Below are 23975 nucleotides of genomic sequence, written 5' to 3'. Positions count from 1 at the left end.
AAAGGGAGAAAGAGCATACTAACATAGCATTAAGCAAAAATATTGGATGTTAGATTTGCTCCAGACACTGTATTTTAATGTCATGTAGTCAACATATATAAAATTGTCACTACATCATTAAGGAGTTCCAAAGAAGTCTGTTCCATGATGAACAGATAACTGTCTAAAAAATTAACCAGTGTAACACACAGAAGAATTACACTGAAAAATGGCACTGTGAAATGGCTTCCTGTTTCCTGTAGCAGCAAAATAATTCTTTGAAAGACTTAAAGTAGAATTGTTGGTACCCACTTATATTTTCCTTTGTGTAGTTGTATCCTGAAGACCTGCTTTGCAAAGATGAGTGAGTAAGGCAATATGGAGCCCTAAAGAAACTTCCAACTATTAAACTTCTGTGTTTCAAATTTTATTGCTAAGTATGGAAAACTAAAAGCCTGAGTTCTTTGGCTTATGTGCAAACTATTTATTATTTGCTCAGACAGGATCTCATGCAATTGCAATAATTTTTTTTTTTTAAAAGCAAACTTAAAAGTCAGCAAGATTTTTGACTTTAAGTTCTGCATGTAAATTTTGAGATAACATATACATAGGAACATAGAAAAATACTTTAATCAATTCAAGACTTCTCATGATCATACACAAAGTAAACTGGGATTTGTAATGGGATCAAAACTGGCTCTGACACCCTTATCACTGAGAAGCAATTCCACTGAAATTCTTGAGCTTGCTGCTCCAGCTTACCAACTGTAGTTTTGGGGAGAACTTGGCCCATCTTTAGAAACTAGCCCAAATAGCACACTCTTTTCTAGGCCATTTGCTCTAGTGAAGGTATACTCTGTGACCTAATATTTTGGTGGGTGTTTTTTTTTTTTTTTTGGTGGTGTTTTTTTTAATGTTATGTCTTGTTTGTGAGCAAGCACTGTCCATGTATAGCATGCCAGCTAGAGAGGAAAGCATAATGCTGTACAGTGAAGTCTTGAAATTACACCTTGATTTCAGCAAACTTTGGATAAGGTGGCTATAGTGACTATGGGTAAAAAATGTTAGTCTGTTTGCATATGGATAAAACTCAACAATTGGTTATTAGGATATTTGGAAATTGACAATGAAGACATTGTAGTGATATCTGAAAATTAAATAATTGAGATCTTTATGTGGAGCAACCAAGTTTGTAACACTTCATTAAAAGTATTTTATTCACAGAGCATTAAGAATAATATCCAGAAAGTCTGAACTTTCTAAGCAACAGAATTATTATCAAGAGCTGACTGACATTTGGGAAGCAGACATCACTAGTCTTGTAGTGGAATGTACTGCTGATTTAAATGCAAGCGACTTTGAATGTAAATTTGAAACCATGCAAAACTAATGGCCATTTATAAAAGCAAGTTAATTTAGAAACAAGATTCGTAAAATTCATTGCTTGACATATGTTCCAAACCCCACTATACTTTGGATTCTTAGTGGTAGTATGGCTTTACAGAGCAAAAAAAAACCCACAATATTTAAATTCTTCATAGCACATGAAGGATACATACTGGTATAATTTCTCTATCTATTTCTGAGCAGCAAGTCACAGCAACAATATTTTTCCATTCCTTAGCCTTATCTTTGTTTTTGCTTGCTCTGTTTTTGTCTTAAGCTAAATATTTACTATTTTATGCCATATAAAGTAGAGCAACCTGAACTATATATGACAGAGGCAAACCTATGTATACAGGTGATAAAGCATCTCCTAAAAAATCTTACTGGCAGAAAGTATGAAAACATCTATAGTGCATTCTGTGACAGTAAAGTATTTTAGTTTTATGGTTTTCTGTTTTTTTGTATTTTTTTTTTTTTTTCTTTTCCTCAGACAGGAAAAAGATGATGCTGGCAGCTTTCATGTTCATCTAATGAAATTATTCTACATGAAAACAAATTTAAATGGTTTGGCAAATAGGCCAATAGTCATCTTATGTATGTTATCTGATGCTGCGTGTAAGAGATGTACCTCCAGAACTCCAAATGGGAATTGGAAGTCCCACTGGATAAAGTCCTATTAAAATGCAGCCTGTGAGGTTTCTTTAAGGGAAATTCTGTGTAGACTTTTTAGACAAATTTTAAAGTGTTTCTTGAAGTGTCTTTCAAGTCATCTCTACTAATGTGAGCTGTAACTATGGGGACTGAGAGTAGCATCTTCCACATGAAGTCCTACTAACTAGTGTAATTATTCACATGAGAGAATTCATATGTTGTCTTCTATATTTGTGTGATTTGAAGAACTGACATGTACAAGCTATATACTTAGATGGATCAAGTGACCTGGCAAAAAAAGTGTCTTTTCTAGCATAGGAATCTTCAGGAATCTGAAGCATTAGCTATCACAGTGATATGTATCAGTGTTTCTGATACTTCAGTATATTTCCTAGACTTGTGCTTTCAGGTGACATTAACAAAAGTAAAGTTGGCAGCAACAACTAGTAGGTAATGATTTAGTATAGCATATAGTGTGTTTCTGAATACCCACAGGTTTTGCTGTGCCAGTTAACAATTTTTTTTGGGAGTGGATATGAAGCTGTTTTAAACTGTAAATAGTCATAGACTTGGTTAGAAAGCATCAAGTCAACAATGCTAAAAAAAAATAATTTCTTTCATTAGAGTGAAAAGAAGGATTCGTGTAATATTGGTGTTGTGCTACTGTGCAGCTTTGCCCATATGCATGTGCAGAGTTGTGAATTACAGAAATGATAATGCTGTTTATTCCAATTTTCAGAAAGGATTCTCTAAGTAAATTTAGTGAATTGCTGCTCCAGAAATACTTCTAATGACATTCTCAAAAGAAGCACTCAGATTGGATATGTTCAGTGATTCAGAACTGTACTTTTAACTGTGGAAAATTTTCTAAGAATATTATTTAAATTACTTTAAAAAGAAGTAAAAATATGAAATAAAAATAGGTTAAGCATGCAGCTTTGGCTTGCATAGTCTCATTTGATGCCAGCAAGAGTAGGTGCACCAAAGTAAGCATAGTTGTGTAGTTTTGTATAGCCCTGGATTTACCTTTTTTGGTACAAAGATTATACTCAAAATAGTAAGAAAGAGTAGGAATAAGTATAGGAGTATAGTAAGTAGCATAAGTATTTAAATTAGGATACTGCAAAGTGGGCAATGTTTTAGACACAGGATAAGTTTATATATGAAAACAGAAAAAAAAATGGAAAAACTGCACAGTATTCTCTATTAAATGTAAAAAATGTTTGTAAGAGACTATTTCTGGGTAAATCTTGTTTTTGCATGTAGTTGTTGGCAATTATATAGGAATCTTATAGAGACCTTTATGCCAGCTCCTTGTTTGTCTCAGTGAACTACTTCATTTTGTCAGAAAATATAATTATCTATAAATATAAGAAACAAACAAACTAGGCAGTTCAGCTGTATACTAGTGTGTACTTGTGACCATTAAAAAATAAAGTTGTTCTTCATAATATCCCTTTGTCACTGTAATAGCACAAAGTTGCTTATTTTCTTCATATGTGTGTTTTATTGCTAATATTGCTAGTTGGATATTGCTGTTGATATTGCTAATATCTTGATGTAAAAGGGCTTTTTGCGTTGAATCATGTATCATTGTTGTGTACTATTGATGTTTAGAAGCCCTAAGGTTTTTGTTCACTTATTAGTGACTTAAACAAATGTGGAGGAATTAAGTTTGAAAGACATATTCTTTCATGCAACAGTAAGCTAGTAAAGTAACAAGCTTTTCACATTGATTACTTTACATAAAAGTGCTTCATTTTAAAGTAAATAACCATGTGGTAGTTGTTCTCTGCAAACACTTGAACATCTTTTATAGGAAGGTATGTATTTCAAAACATTTAATTTATCCAACCTCACTATAAATTTGTAGTGAAATAAGTTTAGAAGCAGGTTGTTCATAGAATCGTAGAACAGTGTGCATTGGGAGGGACCTTTAAAGATAATCTAGTCCAACTCCCCTGCAATGAATATGGACATCATAGGAGCTTTTGTAGTAAGTGTTGAAAGATCTAAGTCAAAGTTGAAAACCTGGATATTGAATAACAGTTCTTGGGAGGAAATCCCAAGGGTCTTTCTGTCACAGATTATTAGAGATTGTTGTCACTGGTCACTCTCAGGATCTGAAAACTATTTGCAACTGCTGATAGAGCACTACCAATCTGACTTATTTTTTAAAGTTCTTGTCTGGGATCTTACATTGCAGGTATTACCTGAAAGTTCACTTCCACCTGAGAAATGAAGGTGTATTAGCTGTTGAACTAATCCAAGAAAAATTAGTAGGTGCTTCTTGCACATTTTGCCTGTGACTCTGACCCTAGCCAGTTAGCAGCAGATCTTTGTTTTAAATTGTAAAATTAAATCTTCTGACCGGTTTCTTTTCCATATTCTGTGAGCAGCCTATTTTTTTTTCCCCTAAGTATGGATCAAAAGCAAACACAAAAAAAAACCACAACCAAAACAATAACCAAAAAAGAAAAAAAAAAAAAAAAACAAAAAAAAAACAAAAAAAAAAACCCACAACATTTTTTGTATTAATATAATCATAGGAGTTAGAATCTGTGTTTTCTTGGTATGGTTCATCTCTCAATGTAGAGAGAAGGAAATATGAATTCTGGCAGGACAATACAAACGTTGGGATTAACAGCAATCTAACACTTTCCTTAGAGTGAAGTAAAAGTAACATTTCAGGGTGGGGAACAGTGTGCTTAATAACGATTTTTTATTTTTAATGAGCTATTGTTAAACTTGGGAAAAACCTAAGCCTCCAAATGATCTGTAGCACAGTCATTTATAATTTTGAATATCATAGAATCATAGAATATCTTTCCAAACGACAGTTTCTACATCAGTGAAAAGCATTCTTGCCTAACATGAGATATTAAAGATGCTGCCTGGAATTTTTGAAAGCTGATAAAAACAGTTCTGAGAAAGAGGTATGACCTACAAACCTCAAAGCAGTGTTTAAGTGTTGACATTACTTGACATCCAAAGAACAATGGTTTGCAAAAGAGAGACTGATAAGGTACTAATACCTGCATGTAGGCTACATCTTCTGAGAGTGTGCCAGAATTAGTCTGGGAGAAGATGGAAGACAGACAATATAGATTGCTGTATTTTTCATCAAGTGGTTTGTACCATCTGTATATATTTGACATGTGCCTTTTGAGAGGCAAGGAGTGTAACTTAGATCCTCCTAAGCTTTCTTCTCTGCCTCTACACCTACCATTTGGCATAAGATGTAGGCAGTAGAAGAAAACTAAGGTTGCATGGACTTTTTCTTGTCTTAGTTGCAACAGCTGCAAACCAGATGTAGGCTGACATGAATTCTGCCAAAAATCTTTTCCAAGTCTCCCACCCATTTTCCACCAAAGAGACGCCAGTCGGGTGATAGAGACTTGAAGGTCAGAAAGAGATGGGAGCACCCGGTCCTGGCTTTACAGAGCCTGTCAAAAAGAAGCAATCAGAAAACCTAGACAGACTTACCACTTTGGAAACAAAAATTTATGGAGGTAACATTTCTAATTAATATTACAATAGCATGATTTTAATGCAAAATGAAAGGTAACCAGTACATGAACCACAGCAACACTGCAGGAAGTCAGATGATTTGAAGAGTTTGTAACTGGTGTTCACCTAACTGTCATTCCATCTAAGTCTATTTATAGTTAAATCTTCAAAATCTCAAATGCATTAAGCAAAATAATCTTGTCTTTCTGACCAGATCTTTGCTGAAGCAGGTTTCCTAGTGTTACAGTTGTCCTGCTGCATGAACCTCTGTACTGAGAGGGAGTCAGCTTTCTGTGTGCCTGTCTCAGGTTTCTGTGTAGTTCTCCAGCTTTTGCTTTCAGCAATATTTGAATATATCACACAGTTTTTTTCAGAGTATCGTGACTTTTATAAATGTATTCAATGACATTCACAACAAATAAATAAAAATTGGAATCTTTTCCACTGTGTCAGTCTGCTGATGAGATCACACAGCTGACAAAACTGTGGCTGCCAGGCACTTACAATCCAAAATTGACTCAGAGGTAGAATCCAGCAATAGCAGAAATATCTATATAACCAGTTGTCCAAGCATGCTAATATTCACACAGGATCTGTGTGGGCTAACATTGCTAGCAGTGCTGAATTCTCTGCTGGCAAAGATGAAGGACAAATGCTACTCACGCAGTTACATTTCCCTTTCCGTACATCAGTATCTCAGGAACCTGGAATTTAGATGCTAACCACATTTGTAAATTGGGAACCCAGAACTATGAGTATTAACCTGAACAATGACTTGTCTCCTTATGGTTTTACTGGCCATACATTTTTGCTTGCAGAAAAATTACTTGTGTTCTACCCTCAATCAATCACAGAGATCAGTATCCTCCAGAGAGGCATTTGGATGGATACTCCTGAAATCTGTCCCTTTGACCACTCATGACAGCAAAAGCTACCAAGCTTTTACACCCTTGACCCCACTTCCTGCTGCTTTTCCAGGCTTATATCTTCATTTCTAGTATTTTATTTTAAATATGGTATCTGTGTCATCTATAGGTGCATTACTTTAAAAAAAAATCACTTTAAGGAAACCAGTGAGCCATGGATCTTTCTTACAATAAGTACTGACACGGGAAGATGTCTTGGCACATGACCTCATACAGGCACAGCTTTACCCAAGATAGTTAAGAGGACTTTAGCAATGCACTGCACAAAATATATTTCTGTGTTGTACTGCAGATAAGGAGTGTCTATACCCACCTACTTTCAAATGTGCATGGAATGCCTGTCTGATAGTATAAGAATGGTTAGGTCTGAATAATAAGCAAAATTATTTAGGCCTCTTCAGTGATTCTTTGGAATGCTGATATGGGGATTTAAGCATTTAAGTTCAGGTCATCTACACAATATTTGAGGTAGCAGACAAGCAAATTCCAAGGAAGAAAAGCAATGTGCCTGTTCCTGTGATGGAAAAATGCAGAGAGATGTTATAGTGACTCTTGTTTGCCAACTAGTGTGAAGGAAGAAATATGAACTTCTAGGTTTATGGTGGTTTTGATCAGTCTTTCAGGTTCTATGTTGAGTTTGGATAATAGACCTTGGCTCCACACTGTAGTCAATGTGTATGCCACCTAATGGAGCCCTAGCCTAGGAAAACCCTGCTCCACCTGTGGCTGAACAGCTCCCAGACCCACTCAACAACTTCGGTGAGTATCAGTCGTACAACCAGCAGTACACTGTGTGCATTCTGTGTCATGTCAGCAGAAGTTAAAGAGTTTTGGTGACTGGAAGCCTTTAGCTTTAAACATTTTAAAAGAATGACTGTAGCACTCAGTCAAGCATCAACAGTTCTCATTAAAATAAAAGTTTCCTTCCAAACAACAGAGTAACTGACAAAAAGTGAAAATATTTTTATACCTTTATAAAATGTAGATAGTTGACCATAGTTTTGAAACCAGACTTACTGGCCAGTTGGACAGTTTCAGGCATGTTGATGATTGATCTGACACAGAGTCCTAGGGAATGATTTCTTGCAGGTTTGCTCATTTGGATGTTGATGAAGGTTTCTATTTACATCGGCAGCTGAAGTGTGAATTTATCTGTGACATTTTTAAGATGGCTTATGAGGCCAGAATTTGACTAATGATACTCCTACTGATCTCCTGCTAATTTTGGATTTATAGGTGTTGTATCATACCCAAACTTATAAATGTCTGAGATTTTTTTTTATTCCCACTCTCACATTCTCTGTTGGTTTGTGGTTTGTTTTGGTTTTGTCATTGTTCGTGTGTGTTTGTAGTGGTTTTTTTTTGTTTGTTTGTTTGTTTGTTTTTTAAGAGTTTAATCTCTTTTCATTTATTTAAACAGACTTCAATGACAGCCACAGAATGACTGTCACAGAGTTGTATAGTTTGGCTCAGGACCAAATGTACCTGTTCCTCAGAGTAAGAGGAATCAGGAGGGTAATAATGAAACTTTCAGCAAAGCTCCTCTGACTGTGGCTGAAGTGTTCCTTAGGTGGTGAACTGTAGTGGTAGCAAATTTTCTGTATTAATACCAGCTGTGGCATAACCTCCCTCACCTGCACCATGACATGAATAGGAAGAGATGACGTTATCACACGGGATATGCTCACTGATTTCTTTTTCATTTGTGTTGAATTTTTTTATGCTTTTTCTGTTGCCTTTCCCTGCAAGTATAATTGGATTTAATCTTAAAAGTGTACTCTTTTAATATAGAGCTTTGCCTTAATGTATTAGTGAAATTACAGGACAGAGATATTCTTGAAGTGTTTACTCATTAAGGTACTTTATTTACTCTCATTAAGACACACATTAGTCAAATGATACACAGGCTGTACTGGTTGGATGCACTGAGTTGGATTACCCAGAAGTGGTAAGGAGTTGAAACTTCACAGAAATTCTGCAGAGAATTATAAGGAAATGAAACACTGCAAGGTTTTAAGCTAAAGTTTGATGTGTGTGAATGGAAGCAGCAGCTCATGTGTCGGAATTACTGCTGCTTTCCTGATTTACAGCAAAGAATCCATAGGTATGAAAGCAATGGTGAGTTTTTGAAAGAAGTAAGTGTGAAGAATGTAACTTTGGGCGCGTTTTCTATTTAGCTGTGCACTTGTCATCACTTCTTTTTTTTTTTTTTCTAGATTCCCAAGAAGGGAACTACAAGTCAGAGGTCAACAGTAAACCCAGGAAGGAACGAACAGCTTTCACCAAGGAGCAAATCAGAGAGCTAGAAGCAGAATTTGCTCATCATAACTATTTGACCAGGCTGAGGCGATACGAGATAGCAGTAAACCTTGACCTCACTGAAAGACAGGTACTAATGCAAAATATTGGACTTTAAATGCTTGCCCAAGATTTGCCAGTGGTTAGTAGCTCCTCACAGTAGAGCTCATTTGTTACTAATAGATGTGTTGATCTATCAGACTTAATGTTTGTAGCAAAATGATTTTCATATATTATCTCCCTGCTACAGAAATATTTTCTATTTTTATATCTACCAGCTACAGATTAGCTTCATTTAGTAGGCAGAGATGGAAGATAAAAGCACAACTAATCTGTCTGTTAAAATGATGCACATCTATTCTAACCTGTAGACACTGATGTGGCTGAAGAACTGGTAGGTCCCAAATAGTGCATGCACAAGCAGTTCATTTGCCTGTATGCAACAAATATGAGTGTCTTGGTTTAGTCTATCAAGTATATATGCAGTTGCCATTTGTGCAGTTTCTGAACATCCTGTTTCCAGATGGCAGCAAGAATGGAAACACCAGCAAAATTGAAATACAGGCATTTATAACCACTTCATCTTACCCTGCACAGTGAAAGCAGAGGAGACAATGGAATTTCTTATCACTGTTACTGGTTTCCTGCTCACCAAACCATGGTCCAGGGAACACTTCTGCATGTGCTCAAGTTTCATCATGCATGTTGTCACGTTAAATTCTAATGGAAATATTAATGTTAAGCATGAACTGAAGTGCTTCAGGATCTCATCCCAACACACTAAATAGATAGTCAAGTCACATTTCAAATAACAATTACATCAACACACACATTTCAAAAACGTGTCTTAAAGACGTTCAGAACACTGGACTGAAGCACACCAAATCTGATGAAGTATTACTTAGTTTTATCATTAAAATTGAAAGCTTTTTGCCCACTCACAGGCACTCATCCTTTCTTCATGAATCAACATGAGATTCAGGGATTGTTTTAGATAAAATCAGTGAGATGATAATATACTCAAAGGAAGGCACGAAACTAGCACCATGATTTGTGAACTCTAATATGAGAAGTTTTGCAATTTTCTTGATTTTTTTTTGAGACCTGCTACTATGTAGTCTATGTAGTCTACTTACGTAAACTTCTCAGTGAAAAATCTAGCCTTTTCTATACATATGAACATACATTTGCTTTACATAAACAAATGAAAGTTTTTTTTCTTAGAAGGCTTCTAGAGAATGGTTGTTGCTTCCAGCTTGTCAAGAAGCATCTAGTAATTTTTCTTGTTTGACTTGAACAGTTTGCCAAGAACTTTTGCACTGGGGTAATTTTACTTAGATATATTTGGTATATTTGTAAAGAACCCCATTTTGTATCAAACAATTGACAAAATTTTGCCTGTTTCCACTGAGGAAGGTAAGCTGAGACAATTATATGAACTTCCACGCCTGACTTTGACAGGTAAAGGGAGGAGGAATGAATTCATGTTTCAGCAACAAAGGTAGAGTCAGTGTGGAACTGAGCAACAATAAATAAATTTTTAAAAATAGCTCCTGGCCAATTTGATGGGAATCAGTCAGCTGAATTCAGAAGACATATCCCTATACTTAATAATGGTGAATTTGGCCTGGGGACTTAACTATTCTCTCCAATAAATTCTTCATTCATGTCACATAATATTGGTTCTAAGCTTTCTGCTGATAATTGTGATAATTTCTATAGAATTATAATTAATCTATCTAATTATGTAATCTAAGTCTTCTCTGCTTCCCTAGGTCATTACAGAATGACAACTGAGCTGCTAGAGATAACTCCCTTCCTTTCTTCCTGCTTCTCTGCCTTCCTTCCTGTCTTCCTTCTTAAAGGAAGGCACTTTCACCCTTGCTTTGAAATGGAAAGCATTAAGATTTTTAGCTTTGAGTCCAGTTCTGAATCTTGCCACAAAAAAATTGTTTAGATATAAAAAAAAAAAAAAAAAAAAAAAAGAAGAAAAGAAGAAAAACTCTATTGTTAATTAAAAACAAGAAGAAATTGAGAGAAAATTCTGGACATATTTTTCAGTTTCTGTATCATACTAAGCCAAGTAATGATGTCACTTCTAATGTTGTCAATTAGAAATGACAATTTTTAAAAAACAAATACATTGCATTAATGGAAAAATGGTGTAAATAATCATGGAACTGGGTGTGGGTTTCTATGGTATATGGTAGACTTCAGGAGCTGAATGTGGTAAATCAAAAGGCTTGATGCTTCTTGTATAATTTTTTACATCAGCATTATTTCAGTGACTTGAAGAAAAATACTCCAGGGTGAATCTGGTGTGATACTATTTCTTTTTTTTCCAGTTAAGTGTCTTTCCATCATTAGCAGAATGATTATTCTTGAGTGGTATAACAGCACTTATTTGTTTTTCTTACTACTTGCATTAATTACTTACTTTCACTAGCTAACCCAACAGCAGAAATCATATTCAATAGCTATGTTAAGCAGATACAGTTAATACAGTCCTTTGCCTAAAATTATTATGACTGAATTAAAATATGTTGATGGAATTCCAATAAAACACTCTCCCGTGAGGAAGCATGCCTAGGAAATTGTTTTCTCTGGAACAGTCTCCTTTACTAATTTCCCTCTGAAGGCTGCATTGAAGAAAATTGTACCTGATACACAGAAGATTCTTTGTTTGAAATAAGCAAACACAGAAGTGATAACATTGTATAGTATAGGCTACAGACCTATTTGTGTTGGAAAATCTCTTGATCTCTCATGAAACATTGAATTTGCACACAGAAAATTAAAACGTGCTTCAGATAATGCAGTGACAAAAGCTTGCAGTGAGTATTGGGTGTACTAAACTATCTGTTCAGAAAACAGGTTTGAAAGCAGGGCTGTCCTTGATGGAATGTATTGTTTAACATAACTGTTCTTACTATGCTTTAAAAAATGATGAGCACTATATTATTCAGAGGGCAGAAGAACAATAAACTAACCTGGGGAAGGTATTGTTGGGTCACTGTAAATTTACATCTTTCTGTTATTTCCCAAAATGTGAAATAAATCACATAGCCTATTATCTTAAGAAAGCTCTGTCTTCATCTTGACTGTAGTGATAATTTTAACCATATGCCACAGCTTAAAAGAGGTACTGACCAAGTAACACTTCATAATTACCCTTCTGGCATTTAAAGAAGCTGTAGAAAAAAACATATGCCTGACCATATTTTAAAAACTGTGTAAGGGTATTAAAGTTTTCTACAGTTATCAAATTATGGCTCCATTTGTCTTTTGAAACAGCTTAGAAGATCAGTTCAAACATAAATGACTCATGGAAGGCCATTTCTCAATAATAATAATAATGGGAAAAAAACAAACCGAAACATCACAACATATGGATCAAGAGGAGGAATTAATCCTATCACTCCTTAAAAAGGAAAGCTGAGTTACAAGACAGGAGGATGAAATAAGTGCCTCAATTTCCTAGATATGAAGAAAGCACTTTGAGAGCATTATAAGCACATCTGGTGATAGGATGGCTCTATTGTAGGAATTCCAGCAGCATAGGTACATATAATTCCTGCTCTATCTTTTATACAGTGCACTCACAATCCCTGCTTAGCCAGCAGTTAATACTTTTCAGCTGGCAGGCCTCCATTAGATTTTGAAGAGCCAGTTATACTAAGAACTATCTTAGCTCCCTAGATATTTGTAACCTTGACAGGTGCATTCTTGGCTTTTTTTTTGTACATCCAGATAAACTTGGAGAAGGTTCCATGCAAACTTTTTAATATCTCACTGTGGGATGAGGACAGGAAGCAGCTGCAGTGGGGTATCAGAGGCGTGGCAAAATGGACATTTTTATGGAGTTGGCCCTGCCAAATATAGAAAGAGTAGGAGATCTTTCCACCTCACAAGATCTTTTTGCATGGAGCTAATCAAAAGAGTAATGTTGCAGTTCTGCAGGCTAGCTAGGGTTACCGGAATAAACAGTCAAATATGTAGTGCTTCTGTTTGCCAACACAAATGGAAAATCCCACCCAGACATACTAAATTCTGCTGATGGCAATGGGTTTTTTTCTTCTTATCTTTAATTTCCAATACCCGCCAAGCAGCCAGCAATCATTTGTAAAAGGCCTAAAGCCATTGATTTTTGCAGAGACAAAGGGCAGAATTTTGTTAAAATGAAGTATGGTTTTGCACCTGTTTGGCTTCTGTGAATGGTGTACCAAGATGGGATGACTGACAATGGAAGAAGATTTCTAATGCCTTTTTCTAACAGGAAAAAAAAGTAAGCAGCATTGTTATTTAAATACATTTGGACAATATTGATATAGGACCATACCCACAATGTAGCATTGCATTGTTATGACTATAAAAATAGTAAATGTTTTCCATTAGAAGAGTTTCCTCTAGACCAAGTTACCTCAATCCCTCATCACAAGTGGCTTCATTAAAATCCTTTTCAGCATTGCAGAGCTCAGGGGAGGCTAATGATTGCATTTTTTAGACTGGTAAAGTAAGAGTAGCTCCCCTTAGTCATCTGGGTGAAAAACCAGGGAGTTCAATGTTGCTAGGTTAGGTGTTTGTTCTGAACCACCTCTGGAAGAGTAAATGCGTCTTCATGCATCACACAGTATGACTACTTTCCTACTTTTGGAAGCTAAATTTCTAAGATTAAGTATTGAAATGATTCACCTTTATACTCTCAAACAAAATCAAGCAATGGATTGATATGACAATCTTGACCCTATCTATCTGATTTATTGTGCTGTCATATCATCTTTGAAAGGCAGCTGCTCATTCCAAGCTTCCATGTGTTAAGCACTCTCTGTACACACTGTAATAATGAGCCTGTGTGGCTTGAAATCCTTTGGATTGTTTGTTTTATTTAAAGTAACACTCTTAATAAAATAACTCACTAATACTTTTATATTTGTCTTGAGCAATATACATACCAGCACTAAGAGTTACTGTGCTAACTCAGTTTGTTCTTTCTTAGGAAAGAATGCTCCTGGCAAACTTAATTATAACTCATGTATAATTTTGATTTATACAACAATTCTTTTTAAAAATGTACATGGCAAATCTTCAACCAGCATATTTATTTTTTCAGTACTGAGTGAATTTGAACAAGCAATCCCATGTGCAAAGACCCAAGGGCCTCAAGCTCTTCGTTGAGAATAGACCCTACACCTGCAGAGAAACCCTGTGAGGTTCTGGGTGGGGGGAAGCCTTTGTCTGTGCCAAGCAGCATATGCAATATAGACAGAAATATTAGCTGGCCATAAAGCTGCTTTTACAAAGTGAGTAGTGCTCTGCTGTCCTCTATCCCTACCCTTTCTTAGACACAACTAGAGAAGAACATGGCTTCTTCTGTCACCTGTTTAAAGAGATAGAAGCTTTTTAGGTTTGTAATTTATGAGCGGTTTAAAACCCGGAAGAAGTCAGTGAGGAAAAAATGGTATTGGAGGAAGTACAAATGAACATGTGAAATAAAGGACTTTGTGTGGTGTGGTGTGGTGGTTTTTTTTGTTTTTGTTTGTTTGTTTGTTTGTTTGTTTTGTTGTTGTTTGGGTTTTTTTGGTTTCTTTTGGTTGGTTGTTGGTTTGTTTTTTTTTTTGGTTTTTTTTTTTTTTTTTTTTATGCAGGGCATTGAAAAATGTAGAATCTTTCTGGTTTCACTAGTTTCTTCTCCTTAAGGCAGGCATTACTGAAAACAGCTGCAGTTTCTTGAGGCTTACTACCTTTAAAACTGGATGTTGATTTTGAGGCTGGTTTACCATTAAAAGACTTGGGATTGGCTTGTTTTGAAAGGAAAAAAAAAGCCCCTCCAGATTTGAAGTCATGAACTGTGGAACTAGTATAAATGAATATAAATGAGGGTGCTTCTTTCTTGGGCAGCAGATGACTTCCATAGCCATACAGTCCTGGACGATTGCCATGGACCCATAGTCAGCAGTTACTTTTTGCTGAGTCCCATTTCTTGACATTTGCCTTTCCTCATACTAAAGTAGTAGCAGAAATAAAGCACCAACATACTCAGTTAAAAAGCCAGTCTTGATTACCCAGCATGTTTTAACTTTCACACTTTGTTGAACTGTGCAAAACAGATGCAGAATGATTCATGTTAAAATTTTTTTCTCATTACGTAAAAAGTTCTATCTGTGAGTAGAGTAGCAGGGAAATGCCTATATAAAGAAGAGGCAAAGTTTAGCTAAAGGGGATCGTCCCCCAAAAATAGTTTTCCACCTTGTCTTTCTTTTGTAGATTTCTACATATGCAAAAAGAAAATGAAGGTACGTTCTAAGAAGATTTATTATAGGAAAATAAGGCAGAGTGCTTTCTAGCAGCAGCCTCAAGGACTGTGTTTCTTTGCCTCTGGGCAAAAAAAAAGATTAATTTGATAAAAAAAATTACTCCCTTACATTATGTATAACAAATGAGTAGGAGGAAAAAACCTGAAACAGTGTGTCCCATTCTCCTTAAGGTATGTTAGCCCTAAAACCTAGCGAAGAGAGATTTTTGAACAGGAAGGGTTAACTGTTTGATCATTAAATTAATTTTGAAGATCACTGGTGGAGAAAGTGGCAGGTTTTTTGTACAGAGTAAAGGGAGCTAAACTGAGTGCTTTCAAAGACTTCTGAAACTGGAATGAAATACTCTTGTGGCAGCTCTCAAATGCAACATAATGTCTATTCCACCCGTCCAAACGTGGGAGGTAGAAAGGAGAATGTATCACCTAAGCAGTCCCCAAACCTCAAATGACTTTTATGTAACAAAACACCAGAACTCACTCCTACACCTTCCTGGGTGCCAAAAGCTCCAGCTGTCCTTTGTGCACCTGCCAAAACCTCCTCTTGTTCTCAACAGCCACTGCAAAGTACTTGGGCACATTCAGAGCAAAGACCTGTAACGTAACATTGAGCACATTGCTTTATCTCACTGAGCAGGTGACTTCAGCAATTTTAATCAGAAGGTTCTGATACCACTTATTAATTTCCAAAAAAAAAAAAAAAAATAAATTTTCCCCAGTAGTTGTATTTTGGTCCTATTTTGCAAAAACTGAAACATTTACTATTTTATTTAAGCTGGTTTAAAGCTCAAAATGTAGTTAAGGTTTTTAAGAGATTTTTGGTTCCGTTTTTGTTTTTTTTTTAAACAGAAATTGGATTTCCTTTAAGTCATATAGGGAAGAAAATTAAGTTTAATTGAATAAAACTACCTTAACTTACTCTCTTATGTGTCAAGGATGACTGAAATCCAGCTGAGCTATTTAAAATCTCATGTTTTCTTTAGTTACTGAAGTGAACTGGTATCTCCGAATACCATATTAGTAAATATTTTTAAATAATAGATTTGATCCTTCCAACCCTTATATTTATTCATAGCCTAGAACAGGGCAACTTTTCTACATTAACATTCCCATAAGCTATCATGAAAAATATTTCTATACATACAAAAAAAGTTAAGTTTCAGCCGTATAACACCAATGATTTCTGTAAAATTCAGGAGTTTGGCTTTCTTTAAAGCTTGGCAATATGATGTGTACTATCTGAAAATAACAAGAATGTTTTCAGAGCCAAAGAAAGTTAAGAAGTAAACTTTTCAATTTTTCTAATTTTGAAAAATCAGAGTTATTTTTTGTTAGCCATATATTTGTCTGCATTAGAGGAAAGTAAAATGACAGCTTAAGAAAAAAAAAGGCAACCACTAGGGGCAGAATATATAAAAGGCTTTGTGATTTGTTTTTCCTGACACATCACTGAGGTATAATAAAACATGAAATTTAGGATATTGACTACAAAAAGTCATAATAAGAAGTATGCATCCCTTATAGCAAAATAAAAGTTTCAGCTGTCACAGCATTCTTGTTTATAAGTTTTAAGGCTTGCAAGACCTCAAATTTTAATCTTGTTTGAGACTCATGCCATTAAATCCAGGAATAAAAAAACCCTGATTTTAGGAAGGAATCTTTCATTTCAGAAAAGAGCTTTTTGAAGGAGAAATGTATTTTTTTTTCTTAAAAGAAGACAGATAGCAGACAGGGCAACTAAGGTATTTTGAATTTAGTCATGCTTTAATTTTTTGGAAAATAATGTCTTTGTTAAGAAATACTGATTGTAGAAGGTATCTGTTTAGCTCTTCTCGGTAAGTATGAAATTCTAAAATCACATGTCAAAAGGAAGCATCTGCATTCTACAGAGCATAGAACAAGCCAGTTATTCTTAAAGTTAATGTGACTGAAGTGCCCTTCTGAAGAAGGAATATTAAATCACAAGTTTAGGTGATATACTAATTTGGAACCAAAATGATATGTTGGTGCCAACATCATGAAATTGTATTAAAGATACACATGCAAGATAGCACACAAAGTGGCCCTTAAGCCTACTATGGACCTATGTATTATAAGTATATAATGATTACTTTAGTAATGTAGACACTAATAATGTCAACCTCCTCATTTTGAATCTGCTCCTAAGATTCCTACAGAGTAGATCTTAAAATAAATTGGTCATAGCAAAAACATTTGTCTCGTACATCAGGAGATGTGCAATGTGAAATCATTTACTCCTATCTTAAGTAACAGCCTAATCATCAGATGTGGAGATGCAGATGCTGAGCAACTTGTTGACTAAGGGAAAAGAAACTGTGCTTTCGTGCCAGTAAGCAGATGTGTTCAATAGACTGGCTCCTAAGTGCTGATTTAGAAACAGCTGTTAATGCTACCATCATCTTTAATATAGTTCTTTTCCCTCCACTTCCTTTGTTTTCCATACATACATATGCTCGCTCTATAAAGTTGAGTTGTGCTAGTCAGAGGGTGGAGAAGATGGAGTACTTTTTAATAAATAATAGGCAATCAGAACCTGATTCTGGGAGGTGGTGAGCACTCTCAGCCCCTTCTGGAGATAATTTAGATTGAAAGCATAGAAAGGCTCATAAAACCTATGGCATCAACTTTGTCACAGCAGATCTTTAAACTACTTTAAAAGGATTTTTTTATTTTATTTTATTTTTTATTTTTTTTTGCAAAAGTTGTAAATGGCACAAGCTAGTTCTTCCACTGGAAAAAAAAAATCAAGTTTTTCAGGTTCACTTCAGTAAGGGCATTTTCTCTCTCATTTATTTTTATTCTATTTTTTCCATTATTTTTCAGTCATTTCTTTCTCTCACTCTTGCTCTTTCTCTCTCTTTCATTCTCTCTCCTCTTTTTTTCTCCTCTCCCCTTTTTGTTTCTCAAGGTAGTTCTTTTCCCCTAATGCAAGCTTTGTGAGACACCTGTAGTTTTCATATGATCTGTGAATTTTAAAAGCACAGTTTTCCATGAATCTAGATAAACTAACACCCTGAAGTACTTCACACAAAGTTTGCTTCACTTCCTTCCCATTACTAAAATATAGATGGATCACATATCAGTAACAACTATATCCTCCATAATTGACTCTTCAGCTCCAAAGGAAGTTCAGAATTCCAATATCTGAATTTGATCTCTAGAGGAAATAACAAGTGAAGGACCTGTCTCATATTAGCACATAAGCATTAAAGTCTTCATCTAGAGTCTATTGAACTCTACAGAAAAACTCTCATTGATATTAGTGTATTTTCTATCAGATCAAAAGTGAATTTCAGTGCTTCATAAGAGGACATAAAGAAATATATTTACATATATATTAAAAAAAACCCTAATCTATTCCATTGTCTAAAAGTCTTGCATATCTGCTGTATATTAATGCAGCAAATTACATCAAAATAAATTCATAATATTTTCAGTGATAAACTTCATTATAATTGATTTCTAGCTTTTGAAATTAATTGTCACACCAAACAATTTTCTTGTTTGATAGTCTCTTACGTAAATCAGATGCAAATTATTTGAAGTCATTAATAAAAAACCCAAAACCCTAAAGGGTTATTCTTCTACACTCAAAAGAGTGCCTGCAAAGGTAGCTGGAGTCCTTTCAGCCTGCCTTTCAGTCAGTGCTCTGCTTCCCACCCAGTGCGTTGTGTGCAGATACAGTGCTGCATGCTGGAGTCTTTGAGGATTTGATAAATGTATCTTGTACTTGTTCTTGAAAAGTGAAGTCATCATCCTTTAATTGATTTCTATCAAGTAATATCAAGTGACTTACTTAGAGTCACCCCTGGTGGCAGCATCTCAGGGCATGGTTGAAAGAGCCAGTCTGAGGACCGGTGATCAGAATGAAGAGGTTCTCCCCGGCCTGTACGTGGCTACTCAGTACCTGCAAGCTGGTGCTAATTGCATCTCCTGGGTTTAATGCTCAAGCAGAGAGACTGCTCTCAACTGTGTTTTTGTGAAGCGACCTGAGTTATAAAAAGCAGCAGTGACAAAATATTGCAAGAAAAATGGAAAACAACAACAACAACAACAACAAAGAATAATTTCTTGTATTTGAGTGAAAAAAAAAAATTTAGAAAATGTCAGGGGTAGCAGATGTGACAGTTTAGGTCTGTCTGTGAGAGAAGAGAAATGAGCACCTGCATCAGGAGCAAGGCAGTTATAATCCTGCTCATGTCTGTCCCAGACAGAACCATTTCTGACAATGACTACAGGAATATTAACTTCAGTTTCTCAAGTATACAAAAATGAAATGGATGCACGCAGAAGGTGGTTTGCTGGGATCTCTACTGTTCCAGTAATTGGGTTGAGCCCAGGCTGTGCATTGAAATTTTGGCTTCAAATTCTTCGCCGTTTATCTTGAAACTACTTCTTGTATGCATTATTATTATTTTGTTGTAGGCTTTCAATGCTGTAGCTTATTCTGTGAATGTTCAAGGACATAAAAATATCTGGAGAATTGCTTAGATCATTTAAATATCACTCTAGTCCTGTTTTTTTGTTTGTTTGTTTGTACTGAATAAAATTCTCTTGGGCTTTTCTTCAGAAGAAGAGTGATAATGTTCTGTGATGCTAGATTAAATTAAAAGAGTGTTGGTTTTGATCTTTAGATTATGACTGTAGTTGCATCTACTGCACTGTCTGACACCAGTAGGTTATTGTCTTTTGCAAGAAAAACTTCTTTGTTTTAAAACCAAAAAATAAACAAAATAACATCTTAACTTCCCCCAGAAAGCTGCTAACACTGTAGTAATGCTGTACCCTTTAGAAGATGGACACCTCTGATACCTGACCCAAGTATGACATTTCCCAACATCACAGCAGCCAGTAATAAATACCTTCCCCTTTACACTCATTTCACTTTACAAGCCAGATTCTTTGGCTCTGATGAGTTGACAAAAGGAAAGGGTGTGCTGTGCTTTTGAGGCTTTTAACTAACCTGGAATCATTTTGCTCTGTTCCCAAGTGGTTTGCTTTAACAGCTCATTTGGCTTTAACAGGAATATGAGTATAAAAAAAAATAAATAGACCTCTCTTCCTTTCCACACACATAGACACAGATAGTGATGTTAAGTATCAGTTCAATTGTAGTAAAAATTTAATGTAAAATTCAAGGTCATAGCAAAGGTTAAACAGTGTGATGTTTCCTGGATGTGTAAGACAGATTCAGCAAAACAGCATTTTTGTGGCTCTATTACTCATGTTGTACAATATGTCCTGCTGTGCTTGTTCCTTGCTGTTTCTTTTAAAACTCTAAAACACATTCTGCTGAACACAGCAGAGGATACAACAGCATTGCAAGATTTTTTGCTTTCTTTCCAAGCGAAAAGTTGCAGACATTGTTTATTTTTCTGTGGAACCTTCATGTGAAGAGCTGCACAGACAAACAGGCATAAGTTGTTTTTTTTTTTTTTTTGCAACTTTAAATTGATCAAACCCAATAGTCTTCTATTCATACTGTTTCAGAAACAGTATTTTAAGATGATTTCAAGTCAGCCTTTAATCTGGTGTAATATATTTGACAGATGCTATGCACATCCTTTTTTTTTTTTTTTTTTCCTTTTGGCTATTGAAAAAAAAAATTCCTTGTGGTTTGCAGTGCCGGTACTTTAGAACTGTGCAAATAATTTAGGTTTACTTCCCTTCCATATATTTCTATACAGAGAAGGGGAGGTGGGGAAATGAGTTTCAGCTGGAGCAAAATCTTAGGGTTTAATGTGACTTAAACCCAGATACGTTTTTAATCTTTCATACTATGACTTTCTTTTCCATTCTCTTCTGAAATTAGTTGCTGATTTTGACTCAAACTTATAAATGCCTTGCTCTCTGGCTTCAGGGGTATTTATTTTTCTGAAAAAAATTCTTCAGGATCTATTGCTATATGTAGTAGAATCAAGGATTAGTCAACCAGAATCATTTAAATACATCTGTGAAATAGATAGGGAAGACGCAAGTTCTGATGGAAAGAAATGCTCTTTCAGACACTTCAGAAAGTAAAAAAATAGACGAGCTTTTTTCTGTAAACTGACCACCAGTTTACAGAAGCAAGCAGGCAGAAAACAACGCAAATTTTGCAGTGCAAGTTCCTTTCCAAGGTAGTTGCCCTCCATTGAAGGGTAATTAAACGCACTAAAAGCAATGAAGGGCAGCACTATGGGTTCCTGCCAGCAGGAACCTCTCTTATTACATGAAAGGTAGGTTTTTCTGCACAGTCCCTTGATGGGAACCATTTTGCCTCTGTTTCTCTGCCTGTGAAATGGCACTGATACATTTTTAACAGTATGTGACCTTTTTTATGTTTTCTAAAGGGCTCCAAGGTCTTCCTGTGGAGCTATCCACTGCAGATAGCCTCATTGCCTTCTTGCGATAACCCCTTTTCCTCCTTTGTAGTCGTCATCCTTCCGTCCTCAGGTTCATGTCCTACCCAAAGCCTGCTCCTCGGAGAAGGCTTGATGTGTTTTTTACCATACAGGCAGAAAGGCGGTATGGTGCACATTAAGATCCTTATTACCTTCAATGACCCTGTCTTTATTTCCTTCTTTTGTATTTCTTTTGCCAAGGTAAAAGTTTGGTTCCAGAACAGACGAATGAAGTGGAAGCGGGTAAAAGGGGGCCAGCAAGGGGCAGCAGCCCGGGAGAAGGAACTGGTGAATGTGAAAAAGGGCACGCTGCTCCCCTCTGAGCTCTCTGGCATCAGTGCAGCTGGTCTCCAGCACACGGGGGACTCGCTAGTGAACGACGACAGCCATGACAGCGACCACAGCTCGGAGCATGCGCACTTATGATACACAGAGATTGTCCCAGCTCCGTTCTCAGGAAAGATGCTTTGCTGGCACGCCTTACACAGGCATCGTTTACGTATGCAAGTGACTTTAAAAGTGATGCTTTAAAATCACTTATGTAAGTGATTTTAAAAAGTTGTTATGGAAAATTCAGGCTTATTGTGTCTGCTTTTCTTGATTTTTAGATGGTTTACAGTAAGTGCCATGTCTTAAAGGTGCCTCAAGAGTGGAGAAGTGGAAGACAACCTTATTTTGAACATTCCAGATTTGTTTGTCATGTTTATGACAGCGGGCAGGTAGTTTTGCTTTAGCTTGCACTGAAAATTATGTTGCTCTCAACAGATGTTATATTCTGAAAACCACAGTGCCACAAAATCACTATCTAGTGGATAAGAAATGTATTTTAACTCTGTATATATTTACTTTACAGCATTTTCCTGTCTTCACTAATTTTAGCAATGCATTCATATTAGCTGATGGCAATAGTCACTCATGACAATAAACAGCTTTTTGTCTCTTTATTTTTGTTTTGTTTTTCCAAAGGCATACAATACATGCAGATACTTTTGTTCAAGCACAGAACAATACAATAGTGTCTGCTAGGACACGTCCTTGTATGACAGACAAAACAAACCTTATGTTGCATTTACTATCAACTGCTGCTAATAGGGTATTATTAAACTTACCTAGCTCCTCAATTCTTCTTATCTTGTAACTGCAAAAAAAAAAAAAAAAAGCCTTTTAGGATCATAAGGATAGTCCAGTAACCTGCCAAAAAGTGTCATGTTCCACTCAAGCTGGGTGGAAAATTCCCAAAGGATTATTCATTTCTACTTTGTCATAATTGAGTACATTGATAACAACATTTCTGCAAAGTGTCAGTATTTGCTTTATTTTCAGTTTAAAAAAACATCAGATAAGCTGAAAGTTATCAAATGCTTATGTTGGTAGAAATCAAAATTTGAAGGTAACTCAGTATTGTGTCCCACGTGTAAAATCTGGACAGATTTTCTGTTATAAGCTTTTATGTACATACAGGAAAATACCAAAACCCAAATTTTATGCAAAGCATTGATTGTACTTTGTAAACAAATGTTTAATAAATAATCCTTTTTAAATAATTCTGGTCTCTTGACTGTGATTCCATAGGATACTTAAAGTGATTTTTGTACAAGTCCTAAGCAGCTCTGCGATTTTCAGGTCTTTCAGAACTTTGTGTGTGGACAACACAAAGCTATGCTTTCAAATTTAGACTTTTAATCTTGGATAGACCTTATACCTTGATCCACTTAGGAAACTTTCTTTTAGCAGGAAAAATGCATCTAGCAGCTAATGTTGTTTTTGGCTGAAGATATCATGTGTCTGTTCAACCATTTTTTGAGATTTAGACCAAATATAAAGGGTTATTTTGTTGGACTTTCTTGAAATGGATGAAAAGGAATAAATATAAGGAGGGGATGCATACTTATATCATGCCTTTGTTCAACAAAGCTGTTCAGGAGAAAAAAAAACAAACTATCTCAAAAAAATTCAGAGGTGAATTGGGTAGTATGATAGAAGGAGCTGAGTGAAAGAAAGAGCAAGCAAGAAATACGTGTTCTAGTAAATGCTTGCGAGTATTCCCTGGAGCTCTGCTATGTGGAGCAGTGCGGCATCATAAAAGTTAAATGTAATCAAGAACTCTGTGTCTGTTTTCTAAATCCCTTCTGCTGTAGGTTTGATCTTTCTTCCACATTAATTGTTGTCATGATCATTTCAGTTTAAAATACCCAAGCAATGGATAATTCATTTCTTTAAAGACTTCAGAGCATTTTATTGATTCCAGCAGTTAAGAGGTTTTGCATTTGTCAGTTTTTTTTCAAATGTTTTTGTCATACAACATTTCTGGGAATGGGAGTAGGATAGAGAAGTAAGCCAGCTACTTGTGAATACTTGATATTTTTGATTTCATGATTGAATGGGAAAGTTTTTTGGGGGGATGGTGGTGACTATCAAAACAGGAAAAAAAAAACCCAAATGATTCAGACTAAAGTTTTTTATTCTTGGCTGGTTCTCTTCTCCCTCTTAAATGAAGCATAGCTAAATTTC

General features: G+C 35.7%; 1 protein-coding gene across 1 annotated transcript; it reads left to right on the top strand.

Moving 5' to 3' along the window:
- Nucleotides 1-5431: 5431 nt before the first annotated feature.
- Nucleotides 5432-21890, top strand: LOC103778101 (homeobox protein MOX-2-like). Its single transcript, XM_008945672.1, has 3 exons — nucleotides 5432-5528; nucleotides 8669-8841; nucleotides 21666-21890. The coding sequence occupies exons 1-3, from the start codon at nucleotides 5432-5434 to the stop codon at nucleotides 21888-21890; spliced, it is 495 nt and encodes a 164-aa protein (XP_008943920.1).
- Nucleotides 21891-23975: the final 2085 nt, after the last annotated feature.

This window comes from Merops nubicus, unplaced genomic scaffold, assembly GCF_000691845.1.
Source record: "Merops nubicus isolate BGI_N331 unplaced genomic scaffold, ASM69184v1 scaffold22718, whole genome shotgun sequence".
Lineage (NCBI taxonomy): Eukaryota > Metazoa > Chordata > Aves > Coraciiformes > Meropidae > Merops > Merops nubicus.
Note: the sequence above shows the minus strand (reverse complement) of the source record. Positions and strands in the feature narration are given on the sequence as shown.

What these genes read in the sequence shown, in the direction of transcription:
- LOC103778101 (XM_008945672.1), top strand. Translation starts at nt 5,432, where the DNA reads ATGGGAGCACCCGGTCCTGGCTTTACAGAGCCTGTCAAAAAGAAGCAA. An exon ending in GGAAACAAAAATTTATGGAG is followed by an intron (nt 5,529 to 8,668) that starts GTAACATTTCTA and finishes TTTTTTTTCTAG; the next exon opens with ATTCCCAAGAAGGGAACTAC. An exon ending in TTGACCTCACTGAAAGACAG is followed by an intron (nt 8,842 to 21,665) that starts GTACTAATGCAA and finishes TCTTTTGCCAAG; the next exon opens with GTAAAAGTTTGGTTCCAGAA.